The sequence below is a fragment of the Hypomesus transpacificus genome, chromosome 15 (assembly GCF_021917145.1).
Source record: "Hypomesus transpacificus isolate Combined female chromosome 15, fHypTra1, whole genome shotgun sequence".
Lineage (NCBI taxonomy): Eukaryota > Metazoa > Chordata > Actinopteri > Osmeriformes > Osmeridae > Hypomesus > Hypomesus transpacificus.
In genome coordinates this window covers 949,895-971,124 of record NC_061074.1, presented here as the reverse complement: position 1 = coordinate 971,124, position 21,230 = coordinate 949,895, and the positions used below count along the sequence as shown (strand labels likewise).

Sequence of the window (21,230 nt, the reverse complement as noted above, 5' to 3'; positions counted from 1 at the left end):
CATAACCTATGGTTACTTATGCATACCCATGCTTGTGTCCCCAGAATGATAGTGCAATCAAACACTTTTGAAACCGACCCTATACTCACACACTCACACACACATACACACACCCACCCATGCACACACACACACACACACACACACTGCCTGCACCTGTCATTGACTCAGCTCTTTGCACACACACACACTCCCAGCCTCAGGCTTCACCCCACCCCCTCCTCTACAGATGAGCAGCTCTTAACCAAGCCGGCCTGGCCTGACCTCTGACCCCACACAGAACCTGCCCTGGGGGAACGGAGGTGGGGGGGGTGTGTGTGTGCGTGTGTGCGTGTGTGTGTGTGCGTGTGTGTGTGTGTGTGTGTGTGTGTGTGCACGTGCGCGTGTGTATGGGTGTTGGTGTGGTATGTTGGTACATATTACAGTAGAGATACTTCTTACACTGTAGTTACATTTGACAGTGTGGTTACGTTGTTTGTTGACTTTGTTACGCATAGTTGTTGTTTCGACTACATACATGACTTTACATAAGCAGGACCTGTTACACCTTTCAATGGAAAAAAAAGACATTATTTTCTCTAAACATCTTGGCCAGACAAAGTACTTGTCCCCCCAAACACACACAGCCAGTCTTGCATCAGTGCTGGTCATAAGGTCGTTTGGTTTATGATTAAGTTACAGGAATAACTGCCTTATGTTTATGGTTGTGATGGATTGCATGTCTGTCTCTCTTTCTCCCTCTCTCTTTCTCCCTCTCTCTCTTTTCCTTCTCACTCCTCCGTAAGTGCTTAAAAAATTATACTCGACAAATTGAATAAAATGTTCCCAACATGCATTTTTTTTATTAAAAAAAAGATATTTCACAAAAACAAAGCATTTGTTTTGAACCAATCACATTAAAGACAGGCAGTTGTTACCGTGACTACAAGAACAGACCGCCCCAGTTTGGCGCCGCTATCACATCCAATAATACTTTTCACTTTTGACATCTGAGACATGCATGCGCACACACACACATACAGTACACACATACAGTACATCCATGCAGTCTTACCATATCGGTCATTATTGAAATGAAACACTCTTTTCCTAATCATCTGCCCTCCCATCTTCTGTCATTATTCTTATTCTGTCCATCTTTGACTCTCTCCCTCTTTCTCGCCTCCTGTCGTATATTCTTTACACAAATTAAATACAAAATGATGATAAAACACAAATGGCATCTGTCAAGCTGAGAAGTTTGCCTTTGTGTGTGTGTGTGTTAGTGAATATGTGTGTGTATGTTTGCGCATGTGTACATGGTTATTTCCCATGTGTTAGTGTGACACACAGCTCTGGGTTGACTCTTGCAGCCTGAGCTGGCCTTAGACACTGATCTCCATCCATCACCATGTCCAGAGCCACCCTAAGGCCTCCCCCCGCCCCCAGCAGCACTCACCCAGCCTGGAGACTGGCTCTACCCAGGCCCCAGGCTCCAAAGCTGGGCCCGCTGGCTCGGCAGTGAATGATTGCACAGGACCATGGCCCTCACACGCAAGCAGATGCACACGCACACACACACAAACACACACAGAGGAGCAGCAGGGGCTCTGTCCCACCAGCTGCACTGAGAGAGGGAGGGAGGGAGGAGCTTCCCAACAGGCATAACTGAAGTACTAATGAGGGGATCTGTATGTGAATTTGCGGGATTAAGTTTTACCTAAATGTTACCTTTTTTAGAAGTCTGTGCGTGTGTGTGTGAGAGAGAGTGTGTGTGTGTGTGTGTGCTTGTGAGAGAGTGTGTGTGTGTGTGTCTCTTGAGGGTTACTGGTCGTTAGAGTTGATTCTTTATAAAGTACCCTGGCCCAGAGGGTTGGCTGATATTAAAGTCCTAAATGATGCTATTTATTATGATGGAAACAGAGGGGGGTAGTGTGTGTCAGTGTGTCTCTTTGTGTGTCTGTGTGAGTGTGTGCGAGTGTGTGTGAGTGGGGGTGGCCAGCTGGTATATTGCTTTTCTCCTTTACGTTTAGAGGGTGTTTATTTTTGGGATCGATTCGTTTGTGAAGGGGACAACATTTAGGGTTTTATCAATAATCACCGTGGCGACCACAGTCAAAGCTGAGCTTAGAGCAAGAGTAATACCTTGTACTGCATTGATTACACACACACACACCACCGTACTCACACACACACATTTATAGCTATGCCGACAAACCCACAGTGGAACAACATACTGTATTAGGCCATGCAAACACCTTCAAGATGTAGGGATATTTATCGTTCTCAATAACAACTAATGTGTGTGTGTGTGTGTGAGACACAGGGTTGGAGTCCAGCGCCAGGTCAGGGTGGAAGGCACCGCTAACCACTCTGACTGACAGTTGTGCCACACCCCATACTGCGAAAACACACACACACACGCACACACGCTCTTCAGGCACGTGCTGGGTCCTCTCCGGAAGCAGCCTTCCTCACGTTGACTTTGTTAACTGGCTCCTATTGTGGGCAGAAGACCATAGAAGATAAGAGCATGTTAATGAGCCACTGCTGAGGCTCTGTCTGCCTTCACATTCATCCTCTTCATGAGTGGGGTGTAATGACCCCCCCCCCCCCCCCTGTGGGTCTGTTGGGGGGGGGGGGGGGGTTCTGGGGTCAGGGTGTGTTATGAGCACGCGTCCCTGGTCCGACCCCCTCCCTGGACCGGGAAGGTCCACGGTCCCCCCCCCCCCCCCCCCCCCCCCCCCCCCCCCCCCCCCCGCCTAGCTGCAGTTCCCTGACCCCTGACCTGTGTCTCTCCCGGTGCAGGTGCCAACCCCCTCCAGACCAACGCTCTGGGACACACCCCCCCCGGGCCTACGCCAAGGAGGGCGAGCTGCACACCCCTGCTGCAGGAGTGGGAGGAGAAGGTACCCCCCCCCCCACCCAGGCTGGGACGTCCACGTCCTGTCTCCAACACGACACAGGGATAGGGCACTGCTGGAGACAGCCTTACAAAGGGATTGGTGACTGCTTTGCAAAATGCAGGGGTTCTACGTTACCAAACGACCGCACACACACACACGGACACATTGAAGGTAGACAAGTACATTGACAGTACACACACATTGCCAATACACACACACGCACACACCCTGACAGTGCACACACACACTGACATAAAACACACTCCCCCTCACACGGCACACACAGCTTCGTGACAGGATGTCAGGGTTAAGCAAGATAAAGAGCGGGGGTCCGCTGCTCTCCTGCAGGGGAGAGGCAGAGGGTGAGGCAGAGGGGAGAGGAGAGGGAGAGAAGAAAAGAGGAGAGGCAGAGGCAGAGGGAGAGGGAGAGGAGAGGAGAGGAGAGGAGAGGAGAGGCAGAGGCAGAGGGAGAGGGAGAGGGAGAGGAGAGGAGAGAAGAGAAGAGAAGAGAAGAGAAGAGGAGAGGAGAGGAGAGGAGAGGGAAGAGGGAGAGGGAGAGGGAGAGGGAGAGGGAGAGGAGATGCAGAGGGAGAGGATGGATGGATGGATGAATGGAGAAAGGAGCCAGAGTGGAAATGGAGGAAGGATGAAGAGACGGAGAGCAGATGGCTGCTGGGTGGAGGAGAGGAAATGACCAGGATAGTAGAGTGAAAGAGAGAGAGAAGGAGAGAGCATTACTGGAGATGGAAATCAGTGAGAAGGACGGGCGCGGAGGGGGCCGAGGTGATAATGTGTGCTTGGGAGGTGAAGGGTACAGGCAGACGGTTAGTACAGTAGTACGTTTCTGATTCCCAGGGGGCATTGCACCGTTACAGCTGCATTGATAGGGTTAGGGTTAGGGTCAGTTACAGCTGCATTGATAGGGTTAGTGTTAGGGTCAGTTACAGCTGCATTGATAGGCACAATACTCCATTTTAACTTTCAAAAACATACAGTAGAATGTACATCAGTGAAGGTGTTGAGATCTGACACACACACCTGCAGTCCACACACACACACCTGCAGTCCACACACACCTGCAGTCCACACACACACACCTCCAGTCCACACACACACCTCTAGTCCACACACACACACACCTCCAGTCCACACACACACACCTCCAGTCCACACACACACCTGCAGTCCACACACACACACCTCCAGTCCACACACACTTGCAGTCCACACACACCTCCAGTCCACACACACACACCTCCAGTCCACACACACACACACACCTGCAGTCCACACACACACACACTTGCAGTCCACACACACACACACCTCCAGTCCACACACCCCTCCAGTCCACACACACACACACCTCCAGTCCACACACCCCTCCAGTCCACACACACACACACCTCCAGTCCACACACACACCTCTAGTCCACACACACACACACACACCTCCAGTCCACACACACACCTATAGTCCACACACACAAAGCCCTGTAATCCATGCTCCAGAAGAGGAGGAGGGTGACTTGAGAGGAACCAGAGGAATTGGGGAAGTTTATTTCATCCATTTTTCAATACGTGCCATCCTTCCTGTCTCCCTGTCTTTCTCTCTTCCACCTTCTCCCTCCCTCCCTCCTTCCCTCCCTCCTTCCCCCCCTCCCTCCTCCCTTCCTTCCCTCCCTCCCCCCTCCCTCCCTCCCTCCTTCCTTCCTTCCTTCCTTCCTTCCTTCCTTCCTTCCTTCCCTCCCTCCCTCCCTCCCTCCCTCCCTCCCTCCCTCCCTCCCTCCTTCCCTCCCCTCCCTCCCCTCCCTCCCCCCCCTCCCTTCCCCCCTCCCTCCCCAGTTCCAGGAGGCTCAGGCACGCAGGGAGGCAGAGGAGAGGAGGCGTTTCCCTCTGGAGAAGAGGCTGAAGGAGCACATCATCGGGCAGGAAGGAGCCATCAACACTGTGGCCTCAGGTACACACACACACACAAACCTTGTTGGGGTTGAGACACACACTTTGGCCTTAGGTAAGCACACATGCACACATACAGATACAAAGCACTACTACCACACTTTTCAACAACTGAGTATATAGTATGATAGTATTTGCACACACACACACATCCTGAATATACTGCAAACTGCCGTATACATACTTCACACACACCCACAACCCACACACATAGGGAACCCACACACATACATACATACATACACACACACACACACACACACTACATAAACTCGGTCTGAAAATGAGTTTTGCCTCCCTGGCTGGTCCCGTCTTCAGTACCCTATCACCTCTCTCCTTTCACTCTCTCTGGTGAGGGGGGGAGGGGGGAGGAGGGGAAGGGGCGGGCTCAGACAGCCTGGCGGAGGCTGTAATTGGTTAATTGTGATGAATGAGCTGTCCGTCAGGCAGACAGGTGGTGTGTGTGTTTGTGTGTGTGTGTGTGTGTGTGTGTGCGTGTGTGTGTTGAACAGCTGGGGAGGCTAGGCCTTGAGCCGCCAGCTAACCTGATTACTGAGATGTACTCCAGACCTCTCTCCTCCCTTCCCCTCCTCTCCATCTCTCCATCTCCTTCCATCTCCCTCCCCCGTCTCCAGCTCCTGTTCGCTACCCTTCTCTCCGCCCTTCACTTCTTTCCCCTCGTCCCTCCTTTCCCCACCTCTTCCCCCTCGCCACCTCCCCGTCTTCCTCCACCTCTCTCCTTCTGCTCCTCTCCCTCCATCCAATGTCATAGTCTTCCTGTGGGTAATGACACAGGAAGTGATGCGATCTATGGCTCTGTCTTGGGTTCTCGTGATGTGAGATAGAACGACGGTGGAGGGGAGAGAGTGAGTGGAGAAGAGAGTGGGTGAGACAGTCGAGTGGAGAGGGGGAAGGAGAGAGGAAGTGAGACCGTCGGAGGGTGGATGAAGGGGTGCTGCAGCTAGTGGATAGAGAGAAAGAAGGAGAGATGGAGGGAGGTCGGGGGAAGATGACTTACAGCACAATAACACAGGGGCCAGTAAATACTTAATATGATGCTGCACATCCATAGAGGCTGGCTATCGATCGCAGGGCCAGTGAGGTGTGTGTGTGTGTCGGGGTTGGGTTCTGGGCACAGAGAAAGAAGGTTTTCTGTATGGTTGCTTCATGATAAAGATGGCACACCACAGAACGACATCAACATGAACATGCACACAGTTAGCTTCCATCAGCATCAAAAATACACAAAAGTCCTCTTTGCAATAGGTGCTGGGATAGTTACATACATACACGAGCTGGATGATGACTTCACTTGGGCAACACAACCGTGTGTAGGATGCCTGGGCATTGTGGGACGCGTAGTCTCTCTGACTGTAGGCAGGGAGGAGAGCATGCTGGGATGTGTAGTCCAGACTAAGGGCTCCCCGGATCAGTGAGATGTGATGAATGGTTGTTGTTGCTGTGGCAAATTGTCCTGAAAGCAATCTGAGACATCACCACCGTGATAAAGGAACAGCTTATTGATCCCTTAGAAGTAATACAGTGAATATATCAGACACTCTCTCGCTCTCTCTCTCTCTCTCACTCACACACACACACACACACACACAGGCCTAGAGACAGGATGATGGGAATGATCAGAGAGAGTGTGGGAACAAGCACACTCGCGCGCACGCATACACACACACAGGGAAATACTTATCACTGACACACTATTTTACAAGCCTGGGGGAATAACAGGAAGATGACAATAGAGAAAAGAGGGATGGAAAGAGAAGTTCATAGAAAGCTAAAATAGAGAAAGGCAATAATTAACACAGAGAGAGAGAGACATTGGAGAAGAAAGCAGAAATGTTTTTTTTTAAGAAATATTGAAGATTGTGAAGTTTTTTTAAGTAATGATACAGTATGATGGTTCTTCCTAGATTGTGAGTGACTGATGACTAGCCTTCAGCTATGAGCAATGCTACACACACACACACACACACACACACTTGCACACAGGAAGGCTAGATTGATCCTGGTTTAGCTCTTAGGGCTAAGAGTTATTGAAGAGAATGATCCTGCTCTAATCGTATTAGAGTCCTCTACCAAACCAGACCTGGTCAATACGTCCAGCTGTGTGTGTGTGTGCGTGCGTGTGTGTGTGTGTGTTTGTTTCTCTCTATGCCTGTTTTGTTGTGGTCTGTGTCCTTTGTGGAACGTCAGTGTGTCCTTCTACCAAAGTCAGTCTCAATCAACCAACACACAAACACACCCCATGCTCCAGGATATCAACACACACACTGAGACAGAAGGTTAGCCCGCCATCCAGTGAGTTTCACACACACACACACACACACACACACACAGACTCACACATAAACACACAGACACACACACAAATACACACACAGACTCGCACACACAGATAAACACACACAAAGATACAGACGCCCACACAGACACACACACACACAGACACACACAGACACACACACACACACAGACACACACACACAGACACACACAGGGTAATAAGGCAGACAATCTTGGAGCCTGTAGCCGTCAGTATTCATCTCCATGACCATCACTGATATCATTCTCTCCTTCTATCCCTTCATCCCTCCTTCACCCCTCCTCCTTCTATCCCCATTACATCTATCATCTTCCCCTCTCTTCTGTGCATCTCCCTCCCTCCCTCTCTCCTTCTCCTCCATCACCTGTTCGTTCCCCCGAGCCTTCCTCTCTCTCCCTCTTCTCCTTCAAACTGCCAGAAGCTTCCAGCTGAGGAGCTGGGTTTCAGGAGGAGAAATCTGAGAGGATCTGAAAGAGGGATGGCAGACGAGGCTGCCGAGAAAAGGAGAGATGGATGGATGGATGAGATGGGTCTCCCATGCTAATGTCAGAGAGAGGCTGGAGACAGACACACTCACACACACACACACACACTCGGCCATTTCAGGTTAAACAGGGTGATTTTTGAGAAAGCCCACTGGTTGGTCTCCCCTGCATGCACAAGCAGGGTTAGATATGGAGATATGAAGAGTGTATTCTAATGTCTGTCTCTATGCGTTTGGCAAGAGACCAGTACCACGTTTGATGGATCCCTACCCACTCCGTAGCTTTGTCTCTCTGTGTGTGTATGTGTGTGTGTTACAGAGAGAGTGAGTCTTTGGTTGCTGGGGTGATAGTGGGGTAGGATAGGCACTCCTCCCGGAGCGAGGCTGTGTGTGTGTGCGTGCGTGCGCGCGTGTGTGTGTGAGGCTCAGATCCATGCTAACCTGATTTAGCCTTGGCCGCGCCGGGAAGGCTAACGTGATTAGCGCTGGCTAATGGCCCCACAGACTGAGGGAGAGGGAGGGGGAGGAGGAGAGACCGGTGGATACAATTGTAGAGGTCTCTCTCGCTCTCTGGATTTCTCTCCCTCTCTCCTCTCTTTCCCACAAAGTGCCTGTGAACCCGCTCTCCCCTTTCCACTGACACCTTTATCATACTTACTGTGCTAACTATCTCCCCCCTCATCCCCTCTTTTCTCCCTCTCTCTTGTTCTCTCTCTCTCTCTCTCTTGTTTTCTCTCTCTCGTTCTCTCTCTCCCTCTCTCTCTCTTGTTCTGTCTCTCTCTCTCGTTCTCTCTCTCTCTCTCCCTCTCTGTCTCTCTCGCATCCCTTCGTCTCTCCACAGCCATCAGGAGGAAGGAGAATGGCTGGTACGATGAAGAGCACCCCCTCGTCTTCCTCTTCCTCGGCTCGTCTGGGATAGGTAACTCCTCCCCTCCACCCCCCGCTCCTGTCCTTCGCTCCTCTCGTTCGTCTCCCATTGGGACGTTGCAGGAAGTCCAGCTTCCTCTTTCCTTGGTCGGTAGGCTCCTGGGCCTTCTGTACTGATTCACCCCATACACACACTGGACAGTATACAAACACTGCACAGTGTACTATCACTGTGCAATTTACTAACACAGTACAATATACAAACACAGTACACTATCACTGTACATTCTATTAACACTGTCCATTATACTATGACTGTACAATAAAAATGACATGGCAGAGCAATGGGATTGTACGTATGTGAGAGAGTGACGGTGATACTCAGTATGAGTGTGTCTGTGTCTGCACGTGTGTTAGAAATCTGTGACTGGACCGAGAGCGTTTGTGTGTGTGAGCTACAAAAGACATCGGAACTCAGGGGGAAATGTTCCCTGCCCCTCACAAGTTCACGCGCTATTTCTAGGAGGTTTTAGGGATTTGAATGACATGAAGGGTTGGGGGTTAGGAGTTGGGGATCGTTTTAGGGTTAGGTGCTAGAGTTAGAGATCGTTTTAGGGTTTGGAGCTAGAGTTAGGGATCATTTTAGGGTTTGGAGCTAGAGTTAGGGATCATTTTAGGGTTTGGAGCTAGAGTTAGGGATCGTTTTAGGGTTAGGTGCTAGAGTTAGAGATCGTTTTAGGGTTTGGAGCTAGAGTTAGGGATCGTTTTAGGGTTTGGAGCTAGAGCTAGGGTTCAGGTTAGGCTGTTGATTTTGAATTGGGACTGAACTGTGAGTCCCCACAAGGATAGCAAGACAAAGTGCGTGTGTTTGTGCGCACACACACATGAGTGTGAGCCATGACAGGGCTGAGAGATGGATGGAAGGTAGACAGGGTTCATATTCCTTTTGCCTGCAGCGACAGACAGTGGCCAGGAGACATCAATATGAAACATTCAGCAACAAGTCCCTTCGCTCAGGATGGGGATATTATGCACACGCACACATACAATATGCATACCATCCATTTTGAATATGAATGTTTATAAGGGTAATGTTTTACTGCCAAACATTTTGGAGCGATGGAGAGAGGGAGATAAAAGGGAGGAGTGATTGCTCGGTGTTTTGTCCACAGGAAAGACAGAGTTGGCCAAGCAGGTGGCTCGCTACATGCATAAGGACATCAAGAAGGTACACACACACACACCTCCATGCGGAGGCCAAACACACACAGCTGCACATTCCCAGCCCCGTACATACAGCCAAGCACGCAGCCAAACACACACACACACAGGCTACACACAGAGAAACAGGCCCTCTCCATACTTGACCCTCCTCTCTCTCTCTGTCCCTAGGGCTTTATCCGGATGGACATGTCAGAGTTCCAGGAGAAGCACGAGGTAACATCTTACGAAAACAATCGAAATATTACATTTTACGAACACATTTATTTTGGATATCAGCGATAAGTGTTTTGTACGCCTTCTCTTATGGGCCTATTCTCTCTTTTTTACTCTCCCGTGTCTCTCGCTCTGTCGTCCCTCCCCCTCCCCCCAGGTGGCTAAGTTCATCGGCTCCCCCCCAGGGTATGTGGGCCACGAGGAGGGAGGTCAGCTGACCAAGCAGTTGAAGGCGTTCCCCAACGCCGTGGTGTTGTTTGACGAGGTGGACAAGGCCCACCCTGACGTCTTGACCATCATGCTGCAGCTGTTCGACGAGGTGGGACTACACACGCACTGAGACACACACATTGGTACACACCTTCATACAGGAAACAGGAAACGCACATTGACTTCACCATCCGCGACAGAGGTTCCTGACTTGGTGGAAACTTACATGGTGAAGAAAAGCCTGTTCTGATTCTAAACCAGGCGGTTTCAGAGTGGAATCAAAATGGATGGATGTCGTCGTTCCTTTAACGTATGGACTTGTGGCCCTTTCTCTCTCTTTCGCTCTCTCTCTTTCCCTCTCTCTCTCTCTCCCTCTATCTCTTTCTCTCATTCTCTCTTTCCGTTTCCCTCCCTGTCTTTTTTTTCTCTCTTCCCTTCTCTTCATGTTTCTCTCTCAGGGTCGTCTGACGGACGGGAAGGGGAAGACGATCGAGTGCAAGGACGCCATCTTCATCATGACCTCCAACGTGGCCAGCGACGACATCGCCCAGCATGCTTTGCAGCTACGCCAAGAGGCCAAGGAGCTCAGCCGCAGGAAACTTGCCGACAACCTCGGTACGAAACGCTCCCAAGGACACACATGCACTAACCCCCCCCCACCCCCCCACTCGCTCACTCACACATATACACACAAACGTACGAACACTACATACTCTCACAGCATATGCTCGTACAACAGTTAAGCACTACGAGCACTGTTGATATGATGTTGTTATTTTTGTAGACGAGGTGCAGAAGGGGGATGATGTCACCATCTCACGGCAGTTTAAGGACACTGTGATTCGCCCCATCCTGAAGGTAACGCCCTCCCTCTCAACCTCTGCCCAATCACAGCCCACCCACCACTAATTGCTATGCAGCGTAATTCGCCCTGAAAAAAACAGATGTACAGTGACTGGTCCTAATAGATGGATGATTTGGTTCCTCCACAGGCTCATTTCCGGAGGGACGAGTTTCTGGGACGGATCAACGAGATTGTTTACTTCCTGCCGTTCTGTCACTCAGAGCTTCTGCAGCTGGTGAGCGGAGAGCTCACCTTCTGGGCCAAGAAGGTACCACTCTCCTCACACACACTAGAACTCTCTGTCTTTCCACCTCCCTTTCCCTCTCTCACTCTCTGTCTCTCACTCTCTGTCTCTCACTCTCTGTCTCTCACTCTCTGTCTCTCACTCTCTGTCTCTCACACTCTCTCACTTTTTAGCTCTCTCTCCCTTTCTCCTCCTATCTCTCTCGTTCTCGCTCTCATTCTCTGTCTCTCTTTGTGTATGTGTGTGTTTGTGTGTGTGTTGACATGGTGTACTATAGAACTCCTTCAGATCAATAGTCCCCAGTGTTTGCCCCAGCTCTAATATGATTACAGTGTTTAACATGTGTGTCATAAATATTTAAGTATTAATATTGTTCTGCTTCTGACAGCTAACACTGGCCTCAGGGAACCAATAGGGTCTTGACTCATTGCTGGGTGTGTGTTTGTGTGTGTGTGTGTGTGTGTGTATGTGAATGAGAGAGAGACACATCGGAATTAGATTAATGGTTGTAATAGCAGGCTTTATTATGAACCTCTGTGTTGTTGCGGTTGAGTGTGTATTCGTGAGTAACTTCAGACTGGTGCATGTGTTATTGGGTAAATGGTTAGCACAGGGCTAAAGACCTATCTGATCACTTTGAGAGCTGTGTAGCGAAAATGCTTGTTTAGCACCGAGAGACACAGGGTTAGACACTACCTGTGCTGCTGTGTCATCCATCTTTGTCTTGTTCTACCCTCACGCACCTCATCCCTCTCTGTCTTCATCCCTGTCTCATCTCTTTCTGGTTTCATCCGGGCTCGTCCCTCACCCACCTGTCCCCTGATAGGCCAAACAGAGGCATGACATCACTCTTCTGTGGGACCGCCCCGTTCTCGACCTGTTGGCGGGGGGGTATAACCTGCACTACGGAGCACGCTCTATCAAACACGAGGTACACACACACACACACCACAACATCATTAAAAGGTCCATCTATCCACATGTCTCAGGAGAGCTGTGAAATATATGTGCAATTCACCTAATTAGCTGCTAAAATAAACAATGTTTATATAAAAGAGAGTGTTGAAGAGAGTATTGAAGACACCAAGGAAGACAAAGCAACCTTATAGCTACTGGGACCTGCCATGCAGGTTATCTAACCAAGCTCTTTCATTGTCCCCCAAGGTTGAGCGACGCGTGGTCAACCAATTGGCTGCTGCCTACGAGCAGGAGCTCCTCCCCAAAGGGTGCACCCTGCGACTGACTGTCCAATCCCAGGCCAGGGCTGGAGAAGAGGGGCCGGATGAACGGAGCGTGCCCAGTCTGCGCCTGGAGGTAGTGGGAGAGGACAGCTCTGCCAGAACTCTGGACATCCGTCCACCTCTTAGCCCAGACCACTAACCCACTCACTCATTTAAACACACACACACACGTGGCACTCACACTCTCATAAACATGTCTCATCCACCAGCTGGCGTGAACACACAAGCACCACTGCCATTCTGTCATATCACATCCATCAGGTAGGACCGGCAATCCTGGTTCTGTTGGGAGATATCGAATAAAACCGCCTCAGTACCAACACGTCATTGCCTTTTTCCATGTTTCTTTCTCCATGTCTGTTCCTTTACAAACACACACTGTTTCTCTACAAACACACACATACACACACACATACACACACACACGCACACAAAACCAGGCATACCAGTGAGGACCTTGCTTCATGCTACAAGCCATATCCTCGTTTGTTAGCATCGGTGGCTAACAGGAAGGCTCAGGGGACAGCATAAGGAAACTGCAATAGGCTGCTGCTAAATACTTTAAATGGGGTACATCGATAACAGTCATATGTGCTATAGTTAGAGCTATATCATAGTATTTTTTCATTGCTTGGAAATAGGAATAGCCAAAGTTAGAAAAGTTGTCCCATAATTGCACAGACGGTATGTCTTGTGAAGAAGTAGTAGAGTTATATTTAATCATATCTACAATCGATCATTTAAGTGTGTTCTTGGAAAGAACACTGAGACAAAAGTGTATGGATATGAATATCACTGCCTTGAGAAAGGGTTCCTTTTATTGGATGTTAAATGTTTAAGTACTGCCTTAGTCATGAAGACATACAGTACCGTAGTGTTGTGTGTTTTGCGGGCAAACCTATGTGACACTGAGATTGTGGGGACATCAAAGTTATTTATACACTGGTGCAGTGGTTTCACACAGGTGTAAAATGTGTAGTGCATGCTGGCGAGGCACGTCCTAAGGCATCTGTCATGTGTACCTCTGTGATGTAAATTAAAGTCCCTGTGATCCACAGATTCCTGTCTTTGTTTGGTTTGTGTTCTGCTGTCAATCCAAACGTAGCGTGCGCGTGTGTGTGTGACCAGCATCTGGGTGGGACTGGCACAAAAACAAATGTCAGTCCAGTGACACAACGTGACAGGGGAATGTGGGCCGTGTGTGTGAGAGCAGCGCACGGCCGGCTGGGAATGTGGGAGGGGCGATCCCGGCTCTGAGGGGCCGGATTCCTTAGAGATGTAGAAGATGTTCCCCCAGAGAGAGGAGCACACCATGCAGTCTGGTCCCCTGGAGAGCGAGGATTAGCATGGAGAACAAGACACAGGCACTCTTACTGTGCCCAGGCTGGACCCCCCCCCATGACACGCACATACCCGAGGACCTATGGTCAGAACACACACACACACAACCTTCTCAACCTACTGTCTTAACACCGATAAGCCTACACAAGCAAGTTAATATACTGTATATACAGTATGTATAGGCCTTACAAGCAATACACAGAGGGCTTCACATATGCCCATAGAACTGCCTCTAAACCAGCCTAACCCCCTCAAGAAAGACAAGGAAAAGGGTTGGCAGCAGCAGTTCAGTGGGGGCTACCCTCCTCCAGAGATAGTTGGTGACCCTGAGAGGTGCAGACCACAGGCTGAACACTGCACACTGTCATGCATCAAGCGAGAGATCACAAGAAAACTGCATATGGTTGGTGAAGCACAGATGTCACAGTGTGTGTTGAAGGGTGTATTTGAGTGTATGTGTGTTTGTGTGTGTTATGTGAGTGTATATGTGCATCTGTACATGTTCTTGCCAGGCCAAATTATGTGAAATAACAACATTGTTTACCGTAGTTATGCGGAAGACACTCAAATCGAAATAGCTCTATCACCAAATGAACGTTGTCCTGTAGATTTGCGGTGCCAGTGCATTGAACAAGTCAATGACTGGATGTGTCAGAATTTACTTCAACTAAATAAGGACAAAACTAAGATGAACTAAGATTAGGCGCCAAAAAAGAAATGCTGAAATTTAGCTCACACCTTGACTCCTTGTCTTTGAAAACCAAAAACCATGCCAAAAATCTTGGTGCTATCATGGATTCAGATCTAAATTTCAACAGCCACATCAAGTCAGTAAATCAGTCTACCATCACCTTAAAAACATAACAAGACTTAGAGGAATAATTTCCAAACAGGTCTTAGATAAACAAACTTATGCATGCCTTTATTACCGTTTAGATTATTGCAATTGTCTCTTCTCAGGTCTCCCTAAAAAAAGTGGCCAGGCAGCTAAAGCTGGTTCAGAATGCTGTCGCAAGAGTGCTAACAAAGACAAAAAGATTTGAGCACATGACATCAATTCCCAAATCCCTATGTTGGCTCCCGGTGTGTCAGAGAATTGATTTCAAAATATTGCTGCTCAGCTATAAATCACTAAAAGGTTTGGGGACATAATACATCACTGAAATGCTTTTACAATATGAACCTAGACCCTGATCTAGAGCCCTCAGGTCATCTTGGATTAGTCTCTTAACTGTCCCCAGAGTCTAAACAAAACATGGAAAAGCAGCATTTAGCCACTATGCAACAAATAGCTGTCATTAACATCCAGCACATTTGAGACTTGCTCCAGCGTTGACTCCTTTTAAATCCAGACTGAAAACGTTGACGTTCACCAATGCTTTTGGCTATACTAATCCTCGTACTTCAATTTTGCTCTTTAATTGAAATGCTTATACTCTTATAATACTGCTTTTTATTCTTTAATTAAAATGTACTTTTATGGATTCTTTTAAAAATCCTGTTGCATGACATGTTTTTATGTGAAGCACATCTGCATCGTGTATAAGGGTGTATTTGTGTGTGTGTGTATGAGTGTATGAGTGTATGGGTGTATTATGGAGTGTGTGTGTGTGTATACATTTTATTAAGGACAGAATACTTGCAAGAGTGTATTAGAAAGAGCGAGAGTGTGTGTAAGGGTGTAGTAGAATCGGTGTATATCTTAAGGTATATTAGAGAATGTGTGTGTTAAAGTGTATCAGAGAGAATGCCTCAGGGTGTGTTGGAGTGTGCATGAGTGTAAGGGTGTATTAGTGAATGTGTGCGTGTGTAAGAGTGTATTAGTGAGCGTGTGTTTGTGTGTGTGTGTAAGGGTGTATTAGAGAGTGTGCATATCCGTTTACCCTCCCTGAGGAAGAGGAGATGATGAGGAAGAGAAAGAGAGCCTCTTAGTCTGTCCGTCAGGCTATTTCTGCCTGCTGCCATTTCTCTGATTAGATTAAAGGGAAACGGAAACCTACCCTCTCCACCCTGCTCTCTCTCTCTCACTCTTTCTTTCTCTCTCAGTCCCACCGTCCTCCACGCCAATGTCCAGAGGTACCCCGTCCATCTCTAATGGAGGGGAGAGAGTTCAGGAGAAGAGATGAAGGGGGGAGCAGGGATGAAGTGTCTGGAGATGGAAATGAATACTTAAAGGGAGTGGGAAGGGAAGAGGGAGTAGAGAGACGGTGAAGTGTGAAAGAACCAAGTAGGACGTTCAGACACATGTAATGGCAGGTGTCTAGTGTACAGCCGGGTACTTTGGTGTGCTGGCAAGGATTTGATGATAACATTGCATTAGAGGATATTTTACACATTGAAGGCTTCTTCTGCAAAGTCTAGCAAATCGAATCTTTTTCTTCACCTTCATCGAGCGCGGTCACATATGCCCACGGCATCAGGCGGTTCTGATGACCGGACGGTGAGCGCTCAGCACCGCCGCGCGCATAATTCAGAGATTTCCGCGCTCTCCATTATCATATCTGTCTGCGCTCTTAACGAAGGATTTTTATCCTTGTTCTCCTCTAGTCCCTTCATCCCCTCCGCTCCTCTCCACGATGTCTACAACATGGTTCCCCCCGGACGCCGTGCACAGATCGATCCACCATTACCCCCCCCCCCCCCCCACCCACCCCAGTTCAGCTCATCCTACGAATAACAAACCTTAGATTGTTATTATGCCCCACCCCATCTTCCTCATAGATGGGAAGTTAAGCAGATAAGCAAGGGAGAATCTCGCAGTGCTCCCATTCAACATTGAGTGTTAATAGGAATAGCCGTCTCCAGGTTGTAGGGAAATAAAGCTAACATCCAAATGTAGGAGACCAAAAGGATAGTGAGTTAATCACATGATGGTTCTCGAGACATAGACCGGAGACTCTCCAGACACAAGCTGCCAAACCCGCACGGTTACCTCACGCGCAGTCCCTCGGGAAAATTAGCATAAAATGCGAATAAAAGACCACGAAACATACCAGTCTGCCCTCTTTTTCTTAAAGAAAGGAACAGATCCATTCTGCCTAATTCGAACCTTGCTCAGGGACAGCTCGCGTGGCAGATTGCAGTCTAATTAGTTTAGAGAGAATTTAATTCAATTAACTTTCCACAGCTCCGCGCGCCCCGCCGCTGGGCCTGCTTTCAGAGCGCGGGGCCAGAGCTCCAGATCTAATTAGCGTGTTTGGAGAAGCTCTCCTGCGCGCGGCCATCCCTGCTTCTCCAGCTGTGGTGTGTGTGTAGTGTGTGTGCCTGTGTGTGTGCGTGTGTGTGTGTGTGTGTGTGTGTGATCTCACGGGACCGCTAGTCAAGTTTTCATCCTAAAATGCCTTTTTTTAGAGTGGGCCTAACATGCCTTTGTCCATTAGGATAATTTGGTCGTTCGTTGTGGAGATGTGGACGGCATAATAACCAAATGATAAAACAATATTTTGCCAAGGACTCGGTCTGGATGTGGTAGCTAATTTACATTTAATTTTGTGGAATTCACAATGTCGCAGCTCTGATCCTGGAGTCCAAATCAGTGGACAAGCTTCACCTGAAAGACCATGGTGGACCAGCATTATAATGACAGCTTGCTGGTGGACCAGTTTCATCATGCCGGTCCACCAGCTAAACAAGCACCAAACCAGCATACACCAGCATGGACGGGATGCTGGTCTATGCTGTTTTTTGTCAGCAGGACAAGCTCTGTTTTTTTCAGGGTTTGTTGAGGGAGGTGTGTCAATTTGTTCTTCTCTCACTTCACAACAGAGCTTTTGGGTCGAGGCCCATCTGTTGTGTGTAAAGGTCCCTTCTGGTGGGTTAAGAGGTTAGTTTGCTGTGGAAGTTAAACTGTTTCCAAAGTTAAACTCACTGCGTCGCCAGTCACCCAAAAGAGCAAGCGACCTTCTCCCGCGAGTTTAACGTTTTAACTTAATCCCCTCAAAGAGCCTCCTCTCCCCACGGTCTTTAATCCCCGCTAATGCCCCTTCGCAGGGGCCTGCATGGGCGCTAGAGGTTTAACTTTGGACTTTTAAATTCATGGGCGATTTAACGGAAACAGTAACGGCGGTCTTTAACATTCATGATGTCTGAGTCAACAGAAGCATGGAACAATGGTCAGAAGAGCCTTCTCGAGACCCTGCAGTGACACAAGGGGATAAGGCATTTGGGAATATTCAAACACTTTCCTCTCATGATAGAACATTCCGTTATCTGTTCTGATACCATTGCTTGTTACTCGACCTCGGCCATAATTTGGGCCTCTTAACCCTTTACTGCCTAGCCAACATTCCAAACATTCCATAAGCTGTTGAAATATGATATTCATATTTTATGAATTTTCATATTAAATCATACACCTTAACTGTTTATACCATCTTGAAGAGGAGAACTAGGAGATTTTTATCATGTCAATAAATATATGATCACTTGAGGCAAATCATATTTTATTAAAGTGGTTTCAGGCAGCCATTCTTTACAAAAACTTCTCCATCCACCATACCTCATCAGACAACTGCTATTTTCACCGATTTAATTACAAGATGGAGAAATACTTTGAGTGGGTGGAATATCCACAAGTCTGTAGGCAATGTAGAACAGAAGACAGATTAGAAATATCATATTTTGATTAAAAGTTATGACCATTCTAGTGACTAGTGGAGACATAGGGAAAACCGGAATTATCCTGTCCCAAAAGTAGCTAGCTCTATGGCTGGATACTCCTCTCGATAACTAAAAAACGTTCGAGTTTCTTCCACAATCGACCGAATTGGCCAAACAAGGCATGTACATTTAGCTTACAGTATACATAATCTACCTAGTTAATGTTGTTTTTCGAAGTTTTTTAGAAATCTGCTCAAATCGAAGCTAAACAGTGCTACTACCGTCATTGCTGCCTGTCACAAACGGCCAAGCCGGACACGTCATTCTTTCCTGAAAACACTCGCTTCACTCCCACAAACAAATTCTTCGTAAGTAAAAAGTTTAGACTTTTAATTGACAATATTGACAACACATATTAAGGAACTTGTCTTTACTCATAATATCGTCTCCGATTTCAATTCGAAGCTGTAAATCTAACACTGTAGGCAATCTCCCATGGTCTCCGCTCTGGCTCCGCCTCGGAAAACGATGGCTGCCGTTGCAGACGATAGATTTATTTCCCCCTCCCACTAACCCCTTAACCAATGATATGTACTTTGAGCTTAAGTTGTCATGAGTATCTGGCAGTTTTCAGAAATAAAATCGGTGATTGGACGGTGACGCTATTAAGGCGGGAACCATGGGCATTTTCATGCCCATATTTGAATGGTCCGGAACCTGGGCCTCTTAACCTAACTATTTTACCTGGTGTAAAAAAAATGATAGTAGGCTAATAATAATGGTTCTGCAAAGCAATAAAAAAAAGTCACAAAAACGAAAACGGCGCACATATTTGCAGATTAATTTAATTCATTGTCGTTTGGGTTTCTGCAGTTCTTCTGACGGTAATTGTTTCCGATCTTCCTCATATTAAAGCTGAGGCCGTTTCTCTGCCGGTACCGTGTACGGGGCTGTGTGAGACGTGTGGGGTGGGAAGACCGATGGCTGGTGAATGCAGATTGGGCTAATGAAGCAATGGTAGAGGGGCACTGAGGAGGAGTGTGGGGAGAGATTGATGAGGCGGGGAGAGACTGCCGCTGTGATGGATAGATGGATGGAGGGAGAGAGGGGATGCAGAGAGTAGACTGGGGGGGAGGATGAGAGACCAGTAAAGGACGGGACAACCAAGAATTACCACACAGGGGGTCTTGCCGGTATCTGTCCTGCGGCACATGGCGGTGGTCTGGGGTGAGGGACTGTCAGTCAGACGGAGTCATCAGAATATTCACAAAGAATTCGACAGAGGATGTCAGTTAGCATATTTACTATATAATACGAGTTGTGCTGTTGTGTTAACCTTTTAAATGTTAATTAGTCAAGGAGAATACACTGATAAACACACAAAGATAGGCCTAAGTATACTAACCTATAATATCAATGACAAGAAACATTTATATCCCGTGAATTCGGCTACATAGGCCTACTTTGTTTTGTTTAAGCATTTGCATTATTTTTGTTGAAAGAATGTCTGATAATATTCAAACGAATTCAATCTATAGCCATACGTTTAGAAAACAAATGTTAAGGCTGTTTATGCATATTTTATGCAATGCGTATGGTATAAATACCGGGCCTGTTCAATTGAGTTTGAAGTTGCCTATACCCTAAGTGAAAAACGTATTTTCTGCTTCAAATTATTTTCAATTTCTTGAATGCGCAAAGATCGGTTTCATGTTTCTGGAGGGTCTGATTGAGCCAGCATACAGGTCTATCACAGGGTAGGCCTATGTATGGCCCGTGGCGCACTCGTCACCAGTCCTGTTTTTCTCACTCTCCTGGTCAGCATTTAAAGTCATCCAGACTGACATGGCGTTGAAACCGCAGGTATAGGCCGCGCTTGGTTTTGCACTGTCCCACCTGTGGCAGGTTGGCAGATTAAAGTGTGTGTGCCACTTCGTCACGTCAGCATCAGCTTCCCTTCCCTCTGAGAGTGAAGTAAGACACTGCACTTTTCCCGTTTACATTTCTGGTGCAGACTATGGCTGGCGCGTGCATATGATTTACTCAGTGATGGATGAGGGACGGTGGAGCGAGGGAGTCCCGTTGGCTCACCAGACATTCAATCCTGAATTACCTAAATGCATCGTGACGCACCCGCTCGCGGCAGTCCGTGTCTAACCGGGTTAAACCCCGGGAACGCGACAGATATCTGACTGCTGGTGCCAGGTATCTGGCGGGGTGAAAAGAACTCATCCTAGGCCTAGAACTATCCAAATTCAGGTCCCCGATTGTTTCTCAAAATCCAAAATGTGCCTATGCGTCATAGAGTAATGACACACCTTGTGTCTACAGAAACATAAAGCACTATAGTTAAATGTTGTCGATAAACTAATACATGTAAATGGCGTGAAAGATAGCTGTTACATTTTTCATTTTTCTAGGACAATGGTCCGTATTTCGAATCATCAGAAATTAACTATTGCATTTATTAAAGAAAATGTTGAAAAGAAGATATTTAAAAAAATCTAACATAGCCCATACAAATTATAAATCTATAAATAATCGAATGCACCACCATTGTAGGCTATTATTATTTTCTGCTGATGTCGTACAGGTGCTCCTTTGTGTTACTTCCCAGGCCTTACATCAGCGTTTGGACATGCATTGCGTTTGGTATAAACTTCGTTTCTTGTAGTTCGACTTGATCTCAAACGTGTGTTAATATGGGTAATGATGCCAGATTAACATGGGTAATCTGGCATCAGTAACGGATTGTTAATTATGCTGGGGTGCTGGTCAAGC

At 47.7% G+C, this 21,230-nt stretch overlaps 1 protein-coding gene across 1 annotated transcript in view; it reads left to right on the top strand.

The window, feature by feature from the left end:
* clpb (caseinolytic mitochondrial matrix peptidase chaperone subunit B) overlaps positions 1 to 13,566 on the top strand; it is a 19,351-nt gene extending 5,785 nt beyond the window's left edge. Inside the window, exons 6-16 of the mRNA XM_047035948.1 lie at positions 2,769 to 2,888; positions 4,731 to 4,845; positions 8,508 to 8,585; positions 9,706 to 9,761; positions 9,926 to 9,970; positions 10,128 to 10,289; positions 10,639 to 10,795; positions 10,965 to 11,038; positions 11,173 to 11,292; positions 12,095 to 12,199; positions 12,433 to 13,566. Coding sequence (XP_046891904.1) covers positions 2,769 to 2,888; positions 4,731 to 4,845; positions 8,508 to 8,585; positions 9,706 to 9,761; positions 9,926 to 9,970; positions 10,128 to 10,289; positions 10,639 to 10,795; positions 10,965 to 11,038; positions 11,173 to 11,292; positions 12,095 to 12,199; positions 12,433 to 12,648 — 1,248 coding nt within the window. The 3' untranslated portion in view covers positions 12,649 to 13,566. The remainder of the gene's footprint in view (positions 1 to 2,768; positions 2,889 to 4,730; positions 4,846 to 8,507; positions 8,586 to 9,705; positions 9,762 to 9,925; positions 9,971 to 10,127; positions 10,290 to 10,638; positions 10,796 to 10,964; positions 11,039 to 11,172; positions 11,293 to 12,094; positions 12,200 to 12,432) is intronic.
* The last annotated feature ends 7,664 nt before the right edge of the window (positions 13,567 to 21,230 follow it).